The sequence below is a fragment of the Hakea prostrata genome, chromosome 3, assembly GCF_041222555.1.
Source record: "Hakea prostrata isolate BN-2017 chromosome 3, UWA_Hpros_2, whole genome shotgun sequence".
NCBI lineage: Eukaryota > Viridiplantae > Streptophyta > Magnoliopsida > Proteales > Proteaceae > Hakea > Hakea prostrata.
This window is the reverse complement of record NC_142602.1, coordinates 7,379,321-7,402,651: the sequence shown is the minus strand read 5'-3', so window position 1 is coordinate 7,402,651 and position 23,331 is coordinate 7,379,321. Positions and strand designations below refer to the sequence as shown.

Genomic DNA, 23,331 nt, shown 5'->3' with positions numbered 1-23,331 from the left:
CTTAATTTAAAGCCTTGCTATCTTTTTTTTTTTTTTTTTTTTTTGTAATTAGCTTTGCTATCTCATGAACCAAAAAAATCGCAAATTTTACTTTATTCAAACTTTTTCCACTTTATTTTTTTTTTTTTCTTTTTTTCTGCTCCACCTTTATTTATTCCAGCAAACACGTAGTAACCACAAGGCATTGCAGACTGAAGTGACAGCCGTTGAATGCACCATATTCTTTTCAAAGTCCAGCAGCCACCGGGTCCAAATCTGTAAGATTCGCGATAAAGAAGACTCCATGAGCCATTGGATGGTCGATTAAAAGCTTGAGTACTGGACCATCCTATTAGTCCTTTAGCTCACACGTTACCGTCACAATCGATTAAAAGATTCTTCGTTTGCTTTTTAGTGGTGAAAATTGGTTTTGCTTAAATCCATTTAAGTATCGTTCCTCCCTTGGATTAACACACAGATCAAAATCCCAGTATCGCAAAGACTTGCGCGCGAGTTGGTTGAAAGTAGAGAAAAAGGAGAGGTCAGAAGCGAAGATGGCGGCAGCAAAGCATGATGGATGATCGGCTTTACTTTTGGTGAGATGATAGACACGAGGGGTGATGTTAGAATTCGAGCATCTCTTTAACGACTAAGTTCCTGAAGAAGCACGAAAAGGAGGCGAGGAGAGTTGTTTGAAAGGGAAAAGTGGAAAAAAAAGGAGGGTGGATGTCGAACAATCCACTAACACCACTCAATCATTAAGAATATTATGTTTCTAATCTCTCTCTGTCAATACAAATAGAAATGCTCGCCAAACTGCCACGAAAAACAATCACCAAAACTCTCTCCTCGCAAACAGCCCGTTTGGGAATTATGAATTCAAAATAGAGCCTACTCAAATAAAGTCGCGGCAAAGTTCACTAATATTTAGAGACTTTCAGGTTTTCCACCATTTCCCCTCTTCTGAATATAGAACAAGTTGATCCTCCAGGAGTGGCAGCTAATAAGCTTTACATATCTATTCAATCTCTTTTAACTATGAGAAAACAATTTCCATACGCTCCGGTCCCAAAGGCAATTAACAAATTTAATTTCTACATCCTAATCCAAAGCAATAGTGAAGGAAATCCCAGTAAAACAACAATGGGATAACATTTTTTTCATTGTACATCTCCACATAACTTACTTAACTCCATATCTACCACCAGGTTCTCTCTCAAATTCCATTGAGGCTGGAAGGGTTCAATCATCCATCAGTAGGTTGGGCACCATCACAATTTGAGATTAAAAGCCTATGGTGACAATCCAGTGTGGTCATAAAGCTTATCATAAGGAGGGAAAGGTGATACCTATGCACCGCAACCTATGGTCTACTAGTCCAAGATTGTCGTTTGGAACGAGGCATTACAGCAAGAAGAATCTTCTTTCTTGGACCCTGAAATCAACGCCCTCATAAGTAAAGGACACCTGACTCATATCAAATGCTGATGACTATGAATAGGGACACATAAACAACAAACAATATCATGATATATAATAGAATAAGGTACTAAAAATGCCACTGAAATATAACCTTCAGTTAAAACAGATCAATTATATCCCAACCCACAAATTCTCACCATAATGTATCAAGGTTGCTCCAATGGAATATCAACTTCATCAAGCATTTCCTCCCTTGCAGGCGCAGGGGTTTAGGGTGGGGCAGTGCAGAGCAAGTAGAGATTGAAACAAGAAGTGAATGACATTGTAGATCCCTTTCCCCCATCTTTTATCTTCTTATGGAGGTGAATGTTCAACTAAATGGAGAACAGCCACAGAAATGATCTGGGCTTCAACATCTCAACGTCCAGCTGGTGGCCAGGCCATTTCAGAAACGTACGCAGCCAAACAATTACTTCAAAGTCAGGAGAAATGATAACATAAAGAGGGGGGCAGAGTGAGGAGTGTGGAAAGGGGTGAAGTGTCTATCTAAAACTCAATAAAATTTGGGCAATAAGGTTGATAAGGAACCACCAAATTGGAAATATAGCCACTACTAATATACAGGTGTACAAGCCATCCATTAGCGGGTTCCCTGACCCCAAAATGGAGGCTTTAAAGCCCTGACACCCCATTTTATGTTTGAAAAACACACACACCCCAAAATTGAATTTTCATTGGACACATCAGTCCAATTTGTCACTGAAAACCGATAAATCACTTCTTTTTTTATTTCTTTCATATTTTGATATGGATATTTTTGGAATTGAAAGAAAAAAAACACTGGTTTAACAGTTTTCAGTGACAAATTGGACTAATGTGTCCAATAAAAATTCAATTTTGGGGTGTCTATGTTTTTCAAACATAAAGTGGGGTGTCAGCACTTTAAGACCTCCATTTTGGGGTGCCGATTATGCTCTTAATATAATGGCAGTTAACATTTGGAAGAAAAAAATACATGAAACTTCAAAAACATAATACAAAACAGCAAAAACACTCTTTTTCCTACTTACAGTTATTATTTTAGAATTTAATAATGGCAGTTAACATTTGAAAGAAGAAGAAAAAAATACAGGAAACTGCAAAAGCATAATACAAGCAGCAAGAACACAGACAATCCAAACAGCAAACAACAAACACACCAATACACAAAACGAATGTTATTCCGAAATTTATAGTGAATACATGAATTAAATGTAACTGTACCATGGGTATTCCCAGATCTTTGAGGTCATTGTCTCCCATCTGCCTCAATGCAGTCATGTCCACCTGTAGATAAATAAATGCTTAGTGCAAGCAACAACTGGAAACAACAAAGAAAGGAGTTCACTTACAGCAATGTACAAGAATTTCAGCAGATTGCCCCAAAAAAATATATATTGACCAAGATCTGTTCTCTAACCTATCATAACAAAGGCGTTGACATTAACTAGCCCAACCTAAAGGCGTAGTTGTCGACATGTAGACAAAGCATTATGTCAAGAAACATCCTGATGAGAGGCCATAGAGAAGGAAAACGGGGGGAGGATGGGGCTGGGGGGAAATAATATTAGAGGGCACATTTTGTGCCCTAACAATTAGCCCCATGATAACACACTTTCAGACTTTACTGTTCAAAGACACTCATCATGATTAAATTGTATCCCTAAGGCTGCGTTTGTTTGCAAAGGTGGGGTGGGAAAGGAGAACGGGGGTTTGCTGGGGGGGTGGGGCCCTGTTTCCGTTTGTTCTTGCGGACTTCTCCTTTTTTTGGAGTAAATCTCCTCTTTATTTTCCCCTTTTCCCCCACCTTTATTGGCTAAGTATTCTTCTGCCAAAAAAGTCATGACTATTCCATATCAAGTACAGCAAAACTGTAAGAATTACACTTGCACCCAAAAATTAAGAGGTAGAAATATCATGGATACAGGAAAAATTTTAATTTAGTGCTACCTCTCTCCTCTTCTAGTTCCTTCAATATGGATTATATCCGGGGGGTGTGGGGCGGGGGGGGGCGGCCCCCCACCTCCAGCTTATCTATGGAAGCAACTAGTGTTCCATCCAATATGATTGTATCTTATCCATCCTAGTTTTGCCACTCATCCATCTTAGCACCCTCATTGCTACATCGAGTTTATCTATGATTCTTTTTAACTGAGGGAACAATAGTCCTATAAAATTTTCCTTTAAGCTTTAATGGAATACGCGATTACATCGGCCCCCACCCCCCCCCCCCCCCCCCCCCCCCCTTTTTTAATTCTTTGGGAAACCTCATCTTCTAAATCACCTCTTTTACTTATGATTGAACCTAGGTACCTAAAACAATCACTCTGAGGAATCTCTTTATCGTCAAGTATCACCACCTCATCATCTGCCATGGATACAGGAAAATTTTTAATTTAGTTTGCACTCCATAAAATCAACCATATAACAACTATGGGTTCCATATCCTTAGACATTATACTCAAAACCACTCAACTACATGTGTACTGATCCTGAAGTAAGCTTTGAGATTCTCACCATATGATCATACATCAAAGCATGTGGTGCCTAACACCACGCCCCCCACCCCCCACCAAAATAAAAAACTGCAAGGTTTGAGATTCACTAAGATTTCATGGAAGCTCACACCACAAAATATCTCAGTTTCACAAATGTTGAAATGAAACAGCATGTGACGGCATGCGATAATTGAATCATATAATTTGTTTTCCCAAAATCCTGCATAGAAAGTCATTTTGCTTTTTTTTTAATAAAAGCATAGCATCAAACATTTCATCAAGTTTTGCCAAGGTGGACTCCTTTTCCAAATCATTGTTGCACAATGCTGGAACAGTTGCTTGGGAAGTATATGAAAGTATTGTGGGAAACAATGGGGTGTATCGTAAGAGATTCAAAAGGGTTCTGCAGAGGACTTCAGAAATTTCTTTCAGTATACTATGATATTGCGCTTTTTGATACAGCCTGAGGCAAACTTGATCCCACAATTGCAACGGTCAAGTGGTATGGATCCTACCCAAAACTCAATGTGGCAGTGGTACATGGATTTTAGGAAGGCAAGAGGTTGACTTATTTATAACATTGACTCTGATATATTTGACTCTTTGACTTTGCAATGAACCATTATGATGTAAATAGTTTTTTCTCTGTATATTCCTAAAGCATATATAGATTGTTTTCATTGGGTTACATGTTTTCTAGTACTAAACATTGTGTAGAACAGGCTGTATCAGAGAAAGTTAGAGAGGACAGTACCAACCTAGGGTCCAAAAACCAAACTACCATTTTGGATGTGATTTTAAAAACTCAAGGGTTCCACTAGAGGTCCAATAGAGTTTTCTAGAAGCTTTAGGGCCTAGTTTGGCCATTTGGGCCTTGAAAGCCTGTCTTCAAACATGACGAAAACAAACAGGTGTCAGTTGTAATATTTCAATATGCATGCCTGATCAAATCTTGAACCTTCCATCTTACTTGTGCTATATTAGCAAGACATGTGTGCTGACCCAACAGCTCAAGCAATGCTGGATAATTATCGAATAGAAGTCATTAATGAACTTCAGAATAGATTACTGCAGCCAGGGCATCAGCAGCATTAGCCAGTTTACCAACTAAGCCCTCTCATATTATATATTAACCAACTGGCAATCATACTAAGTAGGTAGTCTAGACTACAAGATCAACTAGCACCAAACCATTAGTTCACCAGGTATCAACTATAATACATGCACTTTTAACCACAAACAACAATTCAATCTCATGTTCCCATCACATATATTATGTTGTAATAGTCATTTATTTTCATATTTCCTTTCTTGGGGAGTGAATAAACAAAATTATCAGGAAAAAGGTGCGGGTACAATAATGACACAGGGTGCTGAACTTGACAAATCCCAAAAAAAAAATTTAAATAAATAAGGATTCAAGGTACCAGAGGATGTACATATATTCTAATCAATATCAAAAAATACTAGTATGGCTTTATTAAATAAACCTGACAAACAAAATACAAAATTAACCAGTCCCACAATGAAACATATAATTAATGTTAGATTACTAGCAAAAGGAATATTTTAACATGCACTATCCCCACCCCCCCCTTCTCATCCTATGTTTCTTAACAAATATGGATGGTATAAAGGGGGCCTCCTTGCCCACAAGCACCAACTAGCCTCCAATGGAATAAGGTCACAAACATATTTCTGGAGAGGTTTAAGTGTGGATACTTACTTCCTCAGCCCGAAATAGGATAGTATATTTCTCCAGACCAAGTGAATGTAGAAGGCTACCAACAGTAGTATGTGCTTCCTCGCCCTACACAAAACCGAAGGACTAGTTTAAATAATACAGAAACTATAGTAATTAGAATTTTTCAACAAATGGGTGACTTTGCAACCAGTCAGCATCCAAACACTTACCAAATTAGATCATTCAAGGAAAAATGCAACCAGAGTTAAATTCAATACATGCACCTCCCCAATGGTAATGGCAACAGTTTCATGGATAGCAAAATAGGAATCAGGCATGAATAGCTTGCAGTCAAATGATATGTATTATAGTGAGTGCAACACAAAGTTTTATCTGACTTTGCATCAAAGCTTGATCACCAGTAACATTTAGCAATAAGTTACAACTCTTGAGAATAAATTTTGTTCTCTAAACAGAAATTAAAACACAATCATGTTAATGTCAGACCTTCACAAGTTTTCTTACGCCAAAATAACCAAGACTTACATTGTTCCCTTGTCCCCTTGAGAAAAATGACAATAACATAACCATGAATACAAGAGATTCTGTTTGATGACTTATAAATTTAGCAAAAGTTCATTGTTATAGTTCAAAGCCAATTCTTCCATATTTCATGGAACAATCTTAATATAATTTCAAGTACATCAAAACTGATAAATATTAGTACCTATGCCCTAATACTCATTGCTATCATTTTTTCTGTTTCTATAACTTTTTCTCAGGGGATGGATAAGTGTAACTTTCAGATAATGGAGTTTACTCTTTCCCCTTCAGCGGAATTGGTTAATGATTATTTCATTCATCCAAAAAAATATTTATAACTCCAAAATATTATCAAATTGATTAAAAATATAAAAGTAAAAAATAAAAGAAGAAGATGCAGGGGTGGGGGTGGGGTGTACAACAACCAATAAGTATTGAAAGTAATTATAACTCCAAAATATTATCAAATTGATATAAAAAAAATAGAAGAAGAAGAAGAAGACGCTGGGGGGGTGTATCAACAACCAATAAGTATTCTACAATCCACTCATCCTAGTCCAGAAATACAGCACGTAGGATGCTTCTCCCACACAGGAAAAGAATATGCATATGTTGATGGATTGAAGCACATAAAATTAAGGGCAACAATCAGATGAAGTGTTACCATATATGAACTCCTCTGCATGACGCCACTTGGAGGAGGGAGTCGTGCAACTGGTTTTGCAAGATCCGGAGCAACACCAGTTTTTGTCATATATATTGGAGGACCCATATACCTGGAAGAATCAAGGTTGTCTTTGCTCATATAAGATTGTCTAGAGGCATCAACATTTCTAAGTGATGACACCTGCCGTCGGTCATTCATATTCCTAGGAGGAGAAAGACCCCTAGATGTCCCTAAATTTCTATAAGGGGATCTACTTCTCATTCCATCCATGGTCCATGATGAATAAGATTTCCTCAGTGAGTTCATATGAAGCAAATCATCTGCACTCCTTCTTGAGGGAATACGGCTCACAAGGCCATTGACCTTCGAGTCTGGCATTCGTTGTCGTGAATTAGTAACTGCAGAGTGTTCTGTTCTTTGCAGCTTTCTTTGGCGGTCCATTCCATATCCCCTGCCCTCACTCCTTGTTCCCCTAGACATGTTCTTCCGTATCAACTTCAACCTCAGATCATCTCTGCCAATCTGAGCACCTTTAGTCATTAGTTTAAAAACAAAAAAAAAGAAGTCAGAAAGGAGAAAAATCAGATGAGAAACAAAAAAAATTGCAAATTAGCACTTCCATGGTAAGGGAATGAATATGAATTATGAATTAGCTTTTTACCATTCACAACATCATAACTTGGAGCCCACTTATTGCCATCTCCCCGTTGTCTACAGAAGATAATAACTCATTACTTACACGGCGAAATAAAAAAGAAAGCTCCAATTTAACCCAATTATACTAAATACTTGAATAAATTCCATTTCTCATGATTCTACACCACCTTGAAAGGCCCAATAAAATGTTCACAAATTGAAAAGGTAGAAGTTACCCAAATCCTCATTAATGGTTGAAAAAAAAAATTAATAGAACAAGGTAGTCCTGTAAGGCAAGTCGAACACACCGTTTGCTTTTAGGTTGGTTTCCATATACCAACTGATTGTCCACATTACTTCCTAGCCTCTCCCTTACTGATCGCTTACCCCGGGATGGTTGTACATGATTAGAACGACTACTATCTACTACCTGTCCCCGCCTCTTCACAACCTACAAAGTATTAACAAGCAACGAACGCAATTCTAAGAAAACAGTTCAGTAACCAAGTGAAGAGAAGAAGCAAAAACAGAAATTTAATGTTTAACAACCAAAACCAATCAAAACCTGGCCATAAATTACTATCAAAAGCCAAAACATACGCAAACTCTGATTCAGTAAGGAAAATAACGAGAAGACCGTACCTGACCACTACGCCCCAGAGTTATCGTGACCTGGGGCCTTGACATGTCTTTCTGAGCTACAACAGGTCAAGTTTCAGAAGCTCTAAAACCCTAAGTAAACCAGTTTACAATCCAACTATTGAAATCAGGAACGGGAACTTCACTGCCTTCGAAATGAAGAATACAGGAACCCTAATCAAACCGCCATCATAGAGAAGAGGAGAGAAGAATATAAAGACGAATAAAATAAAGTAGAAAAACCCGAGTGGGTCTGATGGCGAAGAACGACAGGAAACAGGATCACCGCGTTTGTATTGTTTCGGTTTCTTCACAAATATTTTCAGGCTTTCAGTCACAATAGGCTGAAGGTACCGGTAAGCTGAGAAAGAGAGAGTTGTGGGGCCCGCTGGTGGAGAGAATAATTTTTTTTTTTTTTGGTAAACAAAAAGAGGGGATGTAGTAGCCGCGACCTACGCAATGCTCCGACTTTTATCGAGCAATGTTCGGACTTTTTATTGCAGTAAAGCACTGGCCTCATGGGGCCCCACCGGAGGCCTAGTATAGCATCACAGAAGCCGGTAGCACTCATGCCCAGGCCAAAGAGCACACAATTGTCCAATGCAAGAAATAAAGGAGCAGAGGGGATTCGAACTTGAGACATGAGGTTTACCAAACCACTTGGTAGAGTGAGCTTGGGACCACTAGAACACCACCCCCGGTGGTGAGAGAATAATACTTTACAGCTTTGCTTCGGTGGTGTAACACGAGAGATCCGAGGATGATCCACATTCAATTGAAAATGCATGCCTAAACTCCCCTTATAATTTTCATATACTAAACCGGTTCAATGCATTAGCATAAAAATCAAATTCATTATTTTTTTTGGTAAATTAAGAAGAAGAAAAAAAAAAATCAAATTTAAGCATATATTTGAAGAAAAGCCTATGTTCTTTAGAGTTAGAGTGCAATGCAATTAATTTAATACTCTTAATTAATTTTCATGTCATTCTTTGGCGAGAATGATATGAAAAGCCATCATTAAATTGTTCTTCTTTTTAAATATAAATATAAGTTTTATTTTCTATTAAAAAAAATGTAAGTTTCATTTTTTGAGACATGTTGATACATCTATATACTAACATATTCAATCCACTTCAAAAGCTTATCACTTGCATTTCTAAAGAACTAAGAGTGTTTCATATAAAAATATAAACATGACAACAAATAACACTATTATTTTCCTTTCCACTCACTCATACAAATTTTGTCTTTTAGATGAAATAAATATGTCTCTCACCCTCGTCCATTACTATCCCAAATATAAAAATACCTTTGTCTACAAAAACAGGAAAATAAACAACAGAACAAATAAGGTTAACTTTGTTTTATACATTTTTATTTATTACAATACAAGAAATTTGGTGTATATGATACACTGTAATGTACTGAGCCATTTGATGGGCAATACTTTTTTTATTTTTTTGGTGGAATTAGATGGGGGCAATACGGGCATGACACATGGGGGCATGAGTTCAACGTTTCAGTGGTCCACGCTCCACCGAGGTCTTGCTTCGTCTTATATTGGGGTTTGAAAGTCTGCCTTCTCAGCTTCATTTGTCGTGGTCAAGTGTGAAGAAGATCCCAATTAGTCAAAAGAGGAGTAAAAAAAAATATCTCTACAAGCGACGTGACACAAGGGAAATGCAGATATTTATGTATTGCTCAAGAACAGTTTGATGCTGCAGCGTGAAGTCTAAACGGAGAAGTTTCCTGATTCCTGAGCATGTCATGCAGGGAGACTTGAGTCTTGAAAGACCACATCATGGTCTAAGGATAGGAAGTTGGCATCAACCTTCCCCTCTTGAAATTGTTTCAAAAGAAAGCCTATCGCATGTTAATCACACCAGCTAGCAAAAGCAGAATCAACACTAGTCCATTTTCTCTGTTGTTTCGTATAACCGATTTGCTATTGGTTTTCGTGTTCTCTGAGAGCTTTGAAACCCAGAAAAGGGGAATATTTAAAGCCCTGCCTACGCCTTTCAAGGAGCTGATCTAGTGAAACAAGCTCATTCAGTATACCACCAAAACTTAATCCTTGGCCGTGAAGCCAACTTAAAACCTGAATACTGATCAACCATCCTTGGTTGATATGCTCAATCAAAACTTTTGAAAATAGGGTTTCCATGGCAAGAAGGATTCTGCAATACCAAGCAGAGGGGAATATATTTGTCACGGAGAACAGCTCTCATATGTGTTGATAACACTGTCGAATAGTTTAATTCCAGGCTAAAACCATCTAGACTAGATTGGTTGACTAGGGCCAAGACTAGTGTTACAAGAAAACAAGGAGCAAAGAAGACAAACAAATAAAAACGGAAGACTGAAGAACTCATTTAGTGAATACGATAAAAATGTACACACATTTGAGCATAGCTCATAGTAGTGAAGTCAAAATTCTAGATGGTTACATATTAGCTGTTGCTTGCCTGATTTCTTCCAAGGCGATGGTCTGCATGGAGAGAACAACATGGTGAGATCAAGCACTGAAATGGAACAATGACAGCAACAATGACTATGCAATAAATAAGCTATCAATTTAGTAACTCCAGAAAAGTACCATGACTAGATTGTGTTAGATTTCCACTAGCTCTGTTGCAGTTTAATAATGAATAATGGTTTTCATTTGTGCTTTTGTCTCTTCACTAGTTAATATCCCTATTTATATAACAGACTCTCCCTCTCCTCCTCTTCCCCCAAGCAAACCAAAACAGAGAGACTTGTGTTAAAAGACGTACCTGCTCCTTGCCAGCGAAATCATTCTCCGGTGTCAGGAATAACATGCAGTGACACTCCTTCCTGCCCAAAAAATATTCCATTGAGCTACAAGGCTTGGCCATAGTTAAAACTTGATTAAATCCAAGCTCAATGTCAAAAAGTCATTGTCAAGAAAGCAGATGATTCTGCCAGATACAAGTTCAATATCTTCATTTTTAAGGATATCAAGTCTCCCAACTGTAACTCATGCAAGATTATCTAAGTTCAACAACAATGTCTTTATACCTTTAAAATATATAAGTTTAATGTGATATAAGAGCTTGAACAAAACCTCATTTTGGTTCAAATGTGAGTTACATGAAGAATAAATTAAAAGAAACAAAATGGAGATAAAGTTAATACGAAAATTCAAGAACAACAGTGGGATTCCAAAAGGGTAAATTGAAATTCTTGTAATTTTATGGAACAGTAAATTCACTTTTTACCATCTCCCAGTGCTTTTTTCAGGCTGATGCCCAAAAGCCGTCATTGCATGTATTAATTGAAAGTCATGGAGATTGATAGTTGTAAGTTTCTTCTCGTTACAATTATTTATATTTGGTTACCCGCTGAACTAATTTTAGTACAGGGTAAATCACCTTTGGAGTTTAATGGAAGATTATGGCCGGGTAACTCAGTAAGAGCTAATGTAAGTTGAATAAATTGGGTCTGAATTCTTTTGGGAGAGAGGCCTTATGCAGGAAACTCTAGGTAATCTTCTTCCTTGATATTTTGTTCTTTTCTAATAATTCTCCGAACTTCAACTTTACACCTCTTGTATATCTAGTTATTAATGTCATTTTATGTATTGAATCTGATCCACTATCTTTTTTAATTCTTAAAAAACAGATTACTTTTTTTCTCCTTGTTGCCTGAATGTTGTCCACAACATTAATGTAAGCCAAATACCCTACTGGCTTATTCATCCTCAAGGTAATGGCCAACAATTTTGACCCTGCTCTCCAAAACAGCCAACTAGAAAACTATCTGAATCGACTAATTCTATGTTCCAATAGCATCTCTGGTTCAGTTGTTTGCCTCTTTCTTTTTTCATCCTTTCAAATTTCAAGTTTAATACCAATCTGAAATCACTCCACCCAGCATCTCCAGTTTCTCTAATAAGACCCATCTAACACACTATGTTTGCTATACTGGCTCCAACTATTCAAGGCCACAAATGTTGTTAGTTTTAGCAACATTCTTTACATGCTCACTTCTCTCCTTATTTTCTGTGCACTATTAACTCCTTTTTGCTTTCTACTTATTTCTATCCCTTCAGCAGGCCAGAGTAAGAGGGGAATCCCCTGTATCTGCATCACAATTTTCATCCTGTTTTCTGATAATAATGCACTTCTTCAAACAGACACATTTAGCATGGCCCTTTGGAAATAAAAGATGCAAGGTAGAATAATGTTAGGACCCTAGGGATGAGGCCATGTGGAATGAGGGTTAGATAGGGTTACCCTAGGGATGAGGCCATGTGGAATGAGGGTTAGTTAGGGTTATTTGAGATAATAAATAGAGGGAAAGAGGGAAGAGAGAGGAATGGAAATATTTTGGAGAGTCTTGTGGGCAGCCGTAGGCTGAGGAAACACCGTGAGGTGTGTGGGGGTGACTAGCACCATAGAAACCAGAGTCTATCTTGTTATTTCTTGCATTCTTATATGAATTTTTGGAAAATATTATTAGGGTTTTATCAATTGGCATCAGAGCATTCACGATCCCAGGGAGGTAATGGCACTGCCTTCATTTTTTGGCAAAGGAGAAAGTCAGAGATGGATTCTAGAAATTATGTTGTTTTTGGGAGAACCAAATCGAGGAAGAGCAGTGGCTAGGAGTGGCGATCCAACATTTGGAAGGAGAGGCACTCGACTGGATTTATAGCAAGAATTGGACGACATTTACTTGGACGGGATTCAAAAGAAGCCCTGAGGTGTGAGTTTAGTGACAGGAAACAACCGAGATCAAATTTGGAGATAGACACCAACCAAGTTGGATCAGAGTATAGTATCAATGTGAATGAATCGCCAAATCGGGCTGTAGAGAAGTTGGAAAGACGAAGATAGGACTGAGTGAGGATACCTACCAGACCAGAGTGGAGGAGCAATATTCTGCGATAACTTCGAGATGCGATGAAGTGAAGAAGCAAGCCAGGTTCAGTCGGCGGCAAGTTGCAGGCGGCAAGAATTTTTGTTCGTAGGAAAGGGAGAAGACGACGCTGGTTGAGGATTTTTAGGGTTGGTTTGAACCAACTCAAACCGGTTTACGGGTTCGGTTCACTCATTAAGAGTCCAGGTACTTCTAAATTGGGCCCAACTCAGGTACACTTATCCTCCCACATAGGGCCCAAACGAACCAAATTTAAAGATTGGGCCGCTTGGTTCCCAAAGAAACCTCCTTGGGCCCAACCTATTTCATTAACCCCAAGCCCATCTCCTTTCAATACCCCATATTTCTTAACCCATTCAAACGAATTATCTTGGGCCCATTCCACTTTTATGACCCAAAGCCCACTTCTCTTGATTATTAATTTGGGTCCAATTAAGGTTCAACCCAAGACTCAGTTCGAACCAATAAACCAGCGATCCGACTAAGCCAAGAAGAGGAAAATCCATCGTCTTCAACCTCTGGACTGCAAAATGCAATGGGAGGCGGCAACGATGGGGCTGCAGCGACTGAAGGGGAGATGCAATGCTCCATTACGGCAAAGGAAAAAAAAATTTCCAGACCAAGCGTTTCGCTCCAAGTCTGATTTTGAGCAGTGGGTGTGTTATTCAACCTGGGAGGACGATATTGAATTACTAATAACCGGCACCATCATACGACTAAACTTCAACAATTCCATCACCTTGGGGACAAGGTGATATTCGAGGGGTCGATAGTGTTAGGACCCTAGGGATGAGGCCATGTGGAATGAGGGTTAGTTAGGGTTACCCTAGGGATGAGGCCATGTGGAATGAGGGTTAGTTAGGGTTATTTGAGATAATAAATAGAGGGAAGAGAGAGGAATGAAAATATTTTGGAGAGTCTTGTGGGCAGCCGTAGGCTGAGGGAACACCGTGAGGTGTGTGGGGGTGACTGGCACCATAGAAACCAGAGTTTATCTTGCTATTTCTTGCATTCTTATATGAATTTTTGGGAAATATTATTAGGGTTTTATCAAATAACAATAACTTGGACATGCAAATATTTTGTATTTTTCTGGTGTGAAATGTATCCCACTTCCTGCTACAAGTTAAAGAAACAACCATCATCAGCAAATCCAGACCCAAAACAAACAACCAACCAAAACTGTACAAAAAGAAAAGAAAAGAAAGCTCTTGCTTGAGGTTCAGGATTGACTACTTCACAAATGGCAAATCAACATAACTCAACCTCTCAAACCTAATAATGAATGTTGGTAAGATTTTTGGCTCAAGGATAAGGTGGCATCTCACATTCCCCCTCCCCAAGTTTCTTTAACTGACTCAATTCTAAAGGGCTGCCCGGGATCCTGCAGTTCTGGTGCTTCTTTTGAAAAACAAAACCAGGAACAAGATTACCATTTAGCATATAATCAGATGCAAACACATTTGAAAAGTGTTAGCCTCCAGCATCTAATCAATGAATACTGCAGTGTACAGCCAGTTATAGTCAAAAACTGGCTTTCATTTGACAACGGTCAGAACTAAAGTACACTTCCTCTTAAAAGTCAAGAAATCTTATCGTAGGATATCTTTCAAGGAAGTTGAGTAATTAGTAATTTCACATGACTTCTGGAAAAACAAACACTTGATGATGCAAACATCACTGACCAAAAATCATATCTAAAAAAGCAGCCCCAAGGGGTTCAATGTAGTTAAAGCATCAATACACGCACAAACGCAAAAACTGTTTGCAGCGAGTAATATCCCCAATTTAATGGTTCACTTTTCAAGCAATAAACTAGCTGACTCAGGAAAGACAATCTTAGATGGAAGGCTCATGCACAAATAGTCTGTTTAGTGACGCTGTTTAGTGACCAGGAGAGAAATAAATGGGAAGTCAACATGAAAATATCAATCAATATACCAGTGAACATAGAAGAAAATTCGACCGAAATTGACGAAATTTTGACCATTTCAACATTACAACTTGTTTTTCCTTAGTTTTTGTTGATTTTTATCCCATTTTCACTTTTTTTCCACGACTCCTTTGCCTTCAAACACCTCTTTTGCTCCTTTTTTGCCTCTAAACACCTCCTAAGCCACAACAGCTACAAAAGAACTCCGGCAACAATAGAATGTGAAGCATGAGCCATACCCAACAGTTCCAAACTTCCCCTTTTCTTTATTTTTGTTTTGTTCATGCCTTGAATGATCTTGTATTGCCTTGATATTAATATATGTTTAGCCTAGGACTATGATCTATGATTGTGTTTTGTTAAACTTATCTTTTTATTATTTGCTACCATTTTTTTATTTTCTAATTTTAATAATTATTTTCTAAAATTATGTATTTTTATTTTATGTATGTATGATATATAGACTTTAACTTAATATATGTGAGACACCATCAGTTAATCTAGTCGGTCATTTTATTTCGTTGACTTGTTGTATACGTAACCATTCTACCAAACAATTCATGTATGCTTATGATTCTATGCCTGTATACAATACATTTTGCACTTATCGGAACCAGTCATTTGTTAGTATACTTGACTGAAATTTTCAATGGTTTTTCTTTTTTTTTGCAAAATACTAGTTCCATTGTGTTTACTATGCTTGAAATAGATAGTATAGAAGAATCCAAATCATTTTGAGTCCATATGAGGCCCGAAATTGAAGTTGCAATTTCTAGAAAAAAGTGTCCAATTTCGACCAAAACATCAAAATTTCGGCCTTTTGCAAGGTCGAAATTCGTGTTTCAATCAAATTTTCTTCCTTACCAGTGAATAATTCAAAAGCATGAAACATGAGTTTAAAAAATTAAAAACATAATAAATATATCCAACATTTATCAAAGGAATTAAATGTGCCATGGATAGAAGCCAATAGAAAATAAACACCACCCCACCCAACCCTCCCCCCCCCCCCCCCCAAAAAAAAAATCAAAAATACCTGCACAGAAATGAAAAGCAGAATTTTCCAGTTAAGATTTAGTTTATGCATTTCAAGTTACGAAGTGTCTACCTCTCCCTCATGGGAACACAAGGACAGTTCCAAAAGCCCTGTCCTGCCTCAGCAGACTTGTCATCATAATGCCTGAAATATGAAGTCAGAGTTGCCAGGGTTATGAGTCATGACATGATAAATGAAACAAAGTTCATCTTGATTCCATACAGCAGATGTGATTTTCAATAGGTAAGAATGAACAGAGGAATACAAATATACAACATGATCATAAAAACAATATTTACCTGCACGGGCAAAGTGGTGCTCCCAAAGAATCCTTATGGTCTGCCAAACCCTGAGAAATTCCACCATAAATTGCTTTTAGTTTTTCATGCTTTTCTGTATAATCAAACTAACTGGTTTTACATGAGCACACTAGAAGAAAAAAGGAGGAGGGGGGAAGGGAAGGTGTACCCAGTGCTGCAGGATCTAGGAAGGATCATAATGTATACAGTTTTACCCCTGTTTTCACAAAGACGCTAACTAAAACCCATGAGTCTGTGACTACTAGGTCATAATGGACCAACCTTTGCACCCCCTCTATAAGCAGACTAGAATGGTGTATAAATATAATAGAGAGATAAAGACATGTGGATCTCAATATCCAAATACACTTTTTTCATCACATGAAAGATAAGAGGTTTTTGGTTGCTTCGAGCCTTCAGCACCTATATCAAGTAGCAGTAGCAAGCTTGAACTCTCCTCTTCTATGATTCAGCAGCACATGTTGCTTAATTATCAGCTTAGCAACATAAATATTGATGTAAACTGTTTCCAGGGGCAGCATAGGGCCTAAGGTTACTTTTCCCAAACCCTATGGCCCCTAGTCATGCTAGGGTATTTTGGTCATTTTGACAATGTTCGTGAAGTTCAAGATTAGGGTATCATTGGATCCAGCTTGTTTCAGGACCTAGATCCATCTTTGTTTTTTAATTTGAGTCAATATTTTGTGAGTCATTGAAGAGTCCATGTCTAGGTAAGATTCCTAAGTTGTGAAGGAATCTCCTAGTTTTAGTCTGTTTCTTGTTAGAATTCCATATCTACTCTAAGAATCCAAATTGGTTCCTTCTAGAGTGAGATATGAAAGAATCTTTGTTTGACTTGGAGTCTTGAGTCAAGTAGGAGTTTAAGTTTGATCTATATTACAAGTTAGAGTCCTAGTATGCTTTCTTTTAGGAAATTGAATGCTTTTATGTTTCCCTTCATGTAGGCTATAAATAAGCCATGATAAAATGTAACAAACAATCTTGAGTTATTGAATAAAATCAAAATTTGAAGGGAAGAAAGGTGTCAAGGGTTCCTAAGAGGAATTCCACAGCTGTGTGTGAATAATTCCTGCAATTCTTCATCTACTTCATCACCTTCAAGCCCACGACAGCAGCTATACTCAAGCATCACAGCAGCCTCAAGTCCTCCCATTGAAGTAACTATAAACCAGCCCTTCCCTACCTGTTAAGCCCACGCAACCCTCCCCCATTCCCAGTGGCAGCAGCTTCACCCCACCCCTCTTAACTCCTTAATCCCCACCCCTTTAAACCCCATTTACCCTCTAGTAGGATCGCACCTAACCACTTTACCCCATCCCTACTCTTATTTTCTATTAAAAGACCTAAAACCCAGTACTTCTAAATTTCCTGCACTTCATCTTCTACTTTAAAATTCTACAATTCATCTTCAACCTCTATATCTAAATCTAGTTCAAGCAAAACCCTCACTCACACTCTAAAACCAATTAGGAAAAGCATCTCCTAAACCTACTATACTTCCCCTTTCAAATCCTAACCCTAGTTGACTTCCTCAAGAGTCCCACTCCAAGTAAGAAACCTACTTAGAAACCCTAAATCTTTAGTATTTGTTAATGTAACCAAAAAGGTGGGGTGAATAGGTCACTACTAGTGGATTAGCACCATTCTCTCAATTAATTGCACATACAAAATTAAGTAGACAAATTTAAATGTAATGGAAATAAACTTAAGCAAATTTCCACACATAACAAACCAAAACACAAGGATTTTATAGTGGGTTTGACTTTCCAGGTCTACATCCACTCTTCTCTTAGCCTCAAGAGAGATTCCACTAGTGATTCTCTTTCAATATGGTGGGTAGGAAATCAAACCCTTACATTCTATATTCAATAGGGCAAGAGCATCCTTCACAAATCTTTGTTCACAAACAAGAACACCCTCCACAACTCTTTGCTCACGGGAAAAAGCACCCTCTTACAAACTTTGTTCACAAGCAAGAGCACTCTCAACCAATTCTAATCTACCTAGACTAGAATTGAAGACACCAAATTATAAGTAAAGTAAAAGATATTACCTAATTAGGGGTGTGACATTTTACCCCTTGTGTGTGAGTGATGCAATGAGAATGAATGCACAATGTGGATGATTTGCAATGCCAATGACCTTCCCAATAACTTTCTATCGCCATAGCGTTGCTCCTATGAGCTTGTTTATCTTCCTTGGAATGTACCTCAAGGGATGAGTGACGTGAGAGGCAAGAACACAATTTGGTCTTGAGAATTTGAGAGCTTGAGAGTGTGTATAACGTGTTTGTTTAAGGTGCAACATAGAAGCTCTCAAATGGGTTGAGTTGGGCCTATATAGATGGCCTTCAAGTGCCTTAGCCCCACCCTCAAAAAATAGATTTAACAGTCATATTCTAACTAAGACCATGCGCCATCTGAGAATATAGCCGTCGGACTTTAGTGATTCAAACGGTGCACCTTCTCATTCAAGCGGTGCACCGTCTGCCTAGACGGACCAATCCGTTTGACCTTCTTTGATGCATTCATTTTCTCAAGGTGCTCCGTCTGAGTTCAAATGGTGCATTGTTACCAAACAGTGCACCTTCTCATTCAAGCAGTGCACCATTTGAAAAGACATGTAGATTTAAAGGGGGTTTTGGTCCTCCTAGCCAACCCTAAGTCCACACATAAACTCCCAACATGTCCTAGGTCATTCCAATGCACATGATTCCATTATTTATATGCAATTACAAGTATAAATGTGCATAAGTGTGGGCTACGTATACTAAGTCTTCATCTTGAGCTTGAATAGATCTTCATTCTTGCTCTTGAATCTTCTTGTACTCCATGCTCAGTTTGACTTAGTCTTCATGTCCCTCTTGACTCCATTCTTCACTTGGACTTTGACATCCTTTTGAGTTGGGCTTGTGTCATTGCCCTTTGGCTTGGTCTAAAGCATACACAACTCAAAGCACACAATAGTACCTTATGTCGATTATAATCAAAACCAATAGAGGTTGAGGTGGCATTAATGTGGCAATGCTAACATGGCATTTCCTCAATAAGATTAAATCTGAAAATATAAGATAACAACAGAAGCCTTACTCCTAACCTAGCGAAACCCTAGTAACCTTCCCTTCAGTGCTAGCTTCCTTTAAACACTAACCCTAATTACAATTTCAGCTCTGTAACCATAATTAAAGCGAGCTTTCAACCCTTAGACAAAAAATCCTAAAGTCCCTTAGCCTGGCCAAAACCTAATCTAGCACTAACCTAACCCTACCACCTTAGCCTGGCCAAAACCTAATCTAGCACTAACCGACCCCTACCACCCATCCTTTGTTGTAGAAGATCTATATTGAAGGCAATTACAGCCCTGGAAGACTTTTGATTCTATTGAAGAGAATCCTAGAGCGAGCCTAAATCTTGGGCATTACCTCAATCAGTCAAACCCTAGATCCTGGTTCACATCAATTGGTAACAAAGCTAGATAAATCAGCCGTAGCTAGAGCATGGGTGAATCAACAGACAATTATAGTGAAGAACTCAAGGATCCTGACGATAAGGATCAACTGCATTCTCTTTATCAAGGTAATATGTCAGTTGCTAGATACATGGAGAAATTTGGCTGTGACTTCTCATACAGGCATTAGAGAAAACCAAATCCCAGGTGCTATCTTGACTCAAACTAGACTTAGGGTCTAACATCGATAGGACAATCAATGTCGCAAATGTAAGTGGTCGGGATTATTTTGAGAAAGTTATTAAGCAAGAGAGCTGATAACACCTCCAGGGAGTAGATTCTGATATCAATCAAGTGAGAACAAAAATTTTCCAGCAGTTAGGTCTACCAGGAAGGATGAAGTACAAAGCGTCAAATAGAGATATATTGGGCAGTTAAGATGCGTCATATAGATAAATTAAGTCTGGCAGAGATGAGGATATTGAGGTGAATGTGTGGCAAAAATAGAAGGATAAATTAAGGACCATATCAGAACTGACCTAGGAATAGCCCCCAGTAAGTGATAAGCCATAAGAAAGTTGTTTGAGATGAAAACACCATATCCATCGAAGGACATTGAATGCCCCAGTATGCAGGAGTCACTCAATCAGATTGAAGGAACTAAAAGAGCTGCAGCTAGGCCTTTGCCTAGTTTTGAAGACCAACCAGCATCAAATCCATTCAAGAAGGTCCTACATGAAAGTTAGGTCCTTTATGATTCAGTTTTACACTCAAGTCTTGTTACTGAAGTGGAAGAAGCTTATGATGATGATGATCTGGACATAATTCCATATTCCCTTGCAGATGGAAAAATTAGCAATTATGATATTGAAGAAACCAATACAGAGGAATCTTATGAGATTTATGTGGTGAGTCATATCTTGTTGGCTGAAACCAAGTAGGAACATTGGCAGCAACACTGTATCTTCTATAATTGTATGTGTTCAGCAGATCATTCCACAAAGGTATCGGTGGTAGTGGAAGCTGTATGATTGTTACTTTCAAAAACCTTAGTGGAGAGAACAAAACTGCACTTAAAATTTATTTTAACCTTATAAAAGTTATATTTTAAGTGGATAACTTTGGAGGTAAATCAGCACTCCTCAGAACCTTCAGAGCCTCATATATGAAGCCCAAGTGGGTCTCAATGCAGAGATAATCAGGATTCTGAATCTTTTTATTTTCTACATGGGCTACAAAAATTTCAATCCTGATCTACACTGTGGAGATAAATAGTATTCAGAATTGAGAAAAGCTTAGTAATTAAGAAAGCTAAGACCCATCTCTTCTAAAATGACTGCACTTATTGACACAAAACTCCAGAACCACATAAAACACTACTAACAAGATTATCAATGAATGAAGTAATATTCTGTAATAAATTCTGAATTTTAAATTTTAAAAAAAAAGTATAAATAAATAAATAAATACTTCATAAGAAACTGCATTATTATTCGTATGAACATTAATATGCATACTGAAAATTAATAACAATCGTAATGACATTGGCTTCATAGGAAGCATATTTGTCACCCCATATGATGAATATGCACCTAATTAGCAAGTTCATATACCTTTATAACAACTGAAGTGACTCCTTTATCAACACAGAAATAAGTTCCTGATCTACGAGCATACTGCTCTGAGAACTTCCTCATTATTTCAACAGACTTCTCAGAGGGCTCCACTGCAGTAGCAAAGGAATATGATAGTGAGACTGGTAAACATATGAAAATGAAAAAACAAGAGTGTGTGTGTGTGTGTGTGTCTGTGTCTAAACATATGACTTTGAAATTGGATCTACTTAAAATAAGTAGAAGAAGGCTGTGCAGTTGTGTCTTAATTATCAAATCACATAACAGACATAATTCTTGCCTTCCTGCTGGAAATCTCGTGAATTCAAGAATATCTAGTTTTTTAGCACATTCATACAACGGAATGCCTAAATCTACTCCACCCTATTATAGAACTTAAGGGCATACCCAAAAGGCTTCTTTCTGTAAACGATAAGCTCCAGTTTACCTCATGTGCTTACCCATACAAGCATTCGCACTTTTCTAGGGCCCTAGTGCAAATGTCTAAAATCCTGCACTAATGCTGCGTGAGCAAATGTCAAAAGTATGGGACAGAATATACAAATCCAACATCTGTATACAAATATTTCGTAACTGGATAATGCTGATACCCACTAGTCACATTTTCATGTAAGGAATGGTTCCACCACTCTCCCTTTCTAGGGTTCCCAGCTTCTTGTACAATGCAATTTGCCTTCCAGCGAGGCCGGAAGTGAAATAAAGGGAAGTAAACGTAATCTAAACAAAACTAGAAACTACCTATGGCTACCAACATTGATTCTAAACTGTATCAAAAGCTTGATAAATAGAGAAATAAACCTTAATTCATCTTTTAAAAAATTACCTGGGCTATATATGGCAAACGAATCTATTTGAAGAGTTCAATTATACTCAATAAGATTTTTTGTTAGTTGTAGTTGTACAGTAAATAAAAAGTCTTCATCTGCCTTTTAAAAATCAAGTCTACAGTCTACTTCTCCTCTTTTCCATTAATTCGTAGCCAGACAAGGCCTTGATAAAACTCCATGCCCTTTCAAGAAATGAAAAATACCCTCCAATCTTTTCTTCTTTCCAGGGCCCACTCTTTCAAAAAACTGCGAACCAGCGTGTAATTTTATCCCTGGACAACTTTTTTCTCTGAATCGCCTTCTTTAGCATTTCCCAGAGTTATCATTTTGATGCACCAAATGACTTTACTTGCATCTTTACATTGCTTAATTTAAGTGGTCCGGCAGGCAAATAAATCAAGATTTCAAATACCTCAATCAACTGATTCAAAATTAAAAAGAGAAGAACTCAGAAAAAAACGTGGGGAACAAATTGCGTTTTTAAACGTGTGTAAACAAATGGATTAATAGATGAACCAAATTGGTTTCCGCTCAGGGAAAAAAGCAGATGAAACTCCAAAACCGCCAAAGTTGTAAGAAGAAACGAATCAGAGCAGTAAACACAACGCCGTAAGTAGTTCACTTCACATCCATTGCAAGAAAAAGAAGGATCAAATGTAAAACAACCAATAATAAACCTAAACATCAAATCGTTCTTACCTTGCGCCCGAACTATATGGCGGTAACGACTAGGAGCAACCTTGAAGCTCGGGATTCCAACACTGTAACACGAACAGGAAGCCTGAAGAGTCATGATCTCTTTGTGCCTTTTGCTTTCTAAAACTAAAATCACCAAAAAGACAGACACGCACGAGCTACGAAATCTTTCTCTCTGCTGAACTGAAATAAATATAACCAAATTGAGACAAATTAAAAGCTTTAGTTTAAGGCCTTGCGCGCCACTCGTTAGCAAGTCGGCGATAACAGAAACGACAAATTATGAACGGTCTGAGCCACTAATTGATCAGCATCGTGATTCTAAACGAACCAGAAAGTGAAAGTACAATCTAACCCTTCATTTTGTCGAAATTCCGTATTTATGTTAATGCCTCTATCTACGATTTCATTGGTTCCCATGTTAAC

At 37.9% G+C, this 23,331-nt stretch overlaps 2 protein-coding genes across 5 annotated transcripts; both read right to left on the bottom strand.

Annotated features, from left to right (window-relative positions):
* Positions 1–20: 20 nt before the first annotated feature.
* LOC149020489 (uncharacterized) lies at positions 21–8,427 on the bottom strand. 4 transcript variants are annotated; one of them, XM_089148644.1, is made up of 7 exons: positions 8,111–8,427; positions 7,777–7,919; positions 7,494–7,543; positions 6,830–7,362; positions 5,665–5,748; positions 2,665–2,727; positions 21–1,414 (listed from the first exon to the last, which is right to left on the bottom strand). In XM_089148644.1, the coding sequence occupies exons 1-7, from the start codon at positions 8,153–8,155 to the stop codon at positions 1,343–1,345; spliced, it is 990 nt and encodes a 329-aa protein (XP_089004770.1). In that variant the 5' UTR covers positions 8,156–8,427; the 3' UTR covers positions 21–1,342. The 4 variants fall into 4 exon arrangements, with proteins under 4 accessions (XP_089004770.1, XP_089004771.1, XP_089004772.1 ...); XM_089148645.1 differs by lacking the exon at positions 21–1,414 and adding an exon at positions 1,421–1,829; XM_089148643.1 differs by lacking the exon at positions 21–1,414 and having other exon boundaries at positions 1,845–2,727.
* A 1,853-nt stretch (positions 8,428–10,280) lies between these two features.
* LOC149020488 (ferredoxin thioredoxin reductase catalytic beta chain family protein) lies at positions 10,281–23,100 on the bottom strand. Its single transcript, XM_089148642.1, has 6 exons — positions 22,909–23,100; positions 21,362–21,474; positions 16,281–16,330; positions 16,054–16,125; positions 10,885–10,945; positions 10,281–10,598 (listed from the first exon to the last, which is right to left on the bottom strand). The coding sequence occupies exons 1-6, from the start codon at positions 23,000–23,002 to the stop codon at positions 10,554–10,556; spliced, it is 435 nt and encodes a 144-aa protein (XP_089004768.1). The 5' UTR covers positions 23,003–23,100; the 3' UTR covers positions 10,281–10,553.
* Between the last annotated feature and the right edge of the window lie 231 nt (positions 23,101–23,331).

What these genes read in the sequence shown, in the direction of transcription:
- LOC149020488 (XM_089148642.1), bottom strand. Translation starts at nt 23,002, where the DNA reads ATGACTCTTCAGGCTTCCTGTTCGTGTTACAGTGTTGGAATCCCGAGC. An exon ending in TCACTTCAGTTGTTATAAAG is followed by an intron (nt 16,331 to 21,361) that starts GTATATGAACTT and finishes GGAATTTCTCAG; the next exon opens with GGTTTGGCAGACCATAAGGA. An exon ending in TGTGTTCCCATGAGGGAGAG is followed by an intron (nt 10,946 to 16,053) that starts GTAGACACTTCG and finishes TTTTTTGGGCAG; the next exon opens with GAAGGAGTGTCACTGCATGT.
- LOC149020489 (XM_089148643.1), bottom strand. Translation starts at nt 8,155, where the DNA reads ATGTCAAGGCCCCAGGTCACGATAACTCTGGGGCGTAGTGGTCAG. An exon ending in CTCTGGGGCGTAGTGGTCAG is followed by an intron (nt 7,920 to 8,110) that starts GTACGGTCTTCT and finishes AATACTTTGTAG; the next exon opens with GTTGTGAAGAGGCGGGGACA. An exon ending in AACCAACCTAAAAGCAAACG is followed by an intron (nt 7,544 to 7,776) that starts GTGTGTTCGACT and finishes TATCTTCTGTAG; the next exon opens with ACAACGGGGAGATGGCAATA.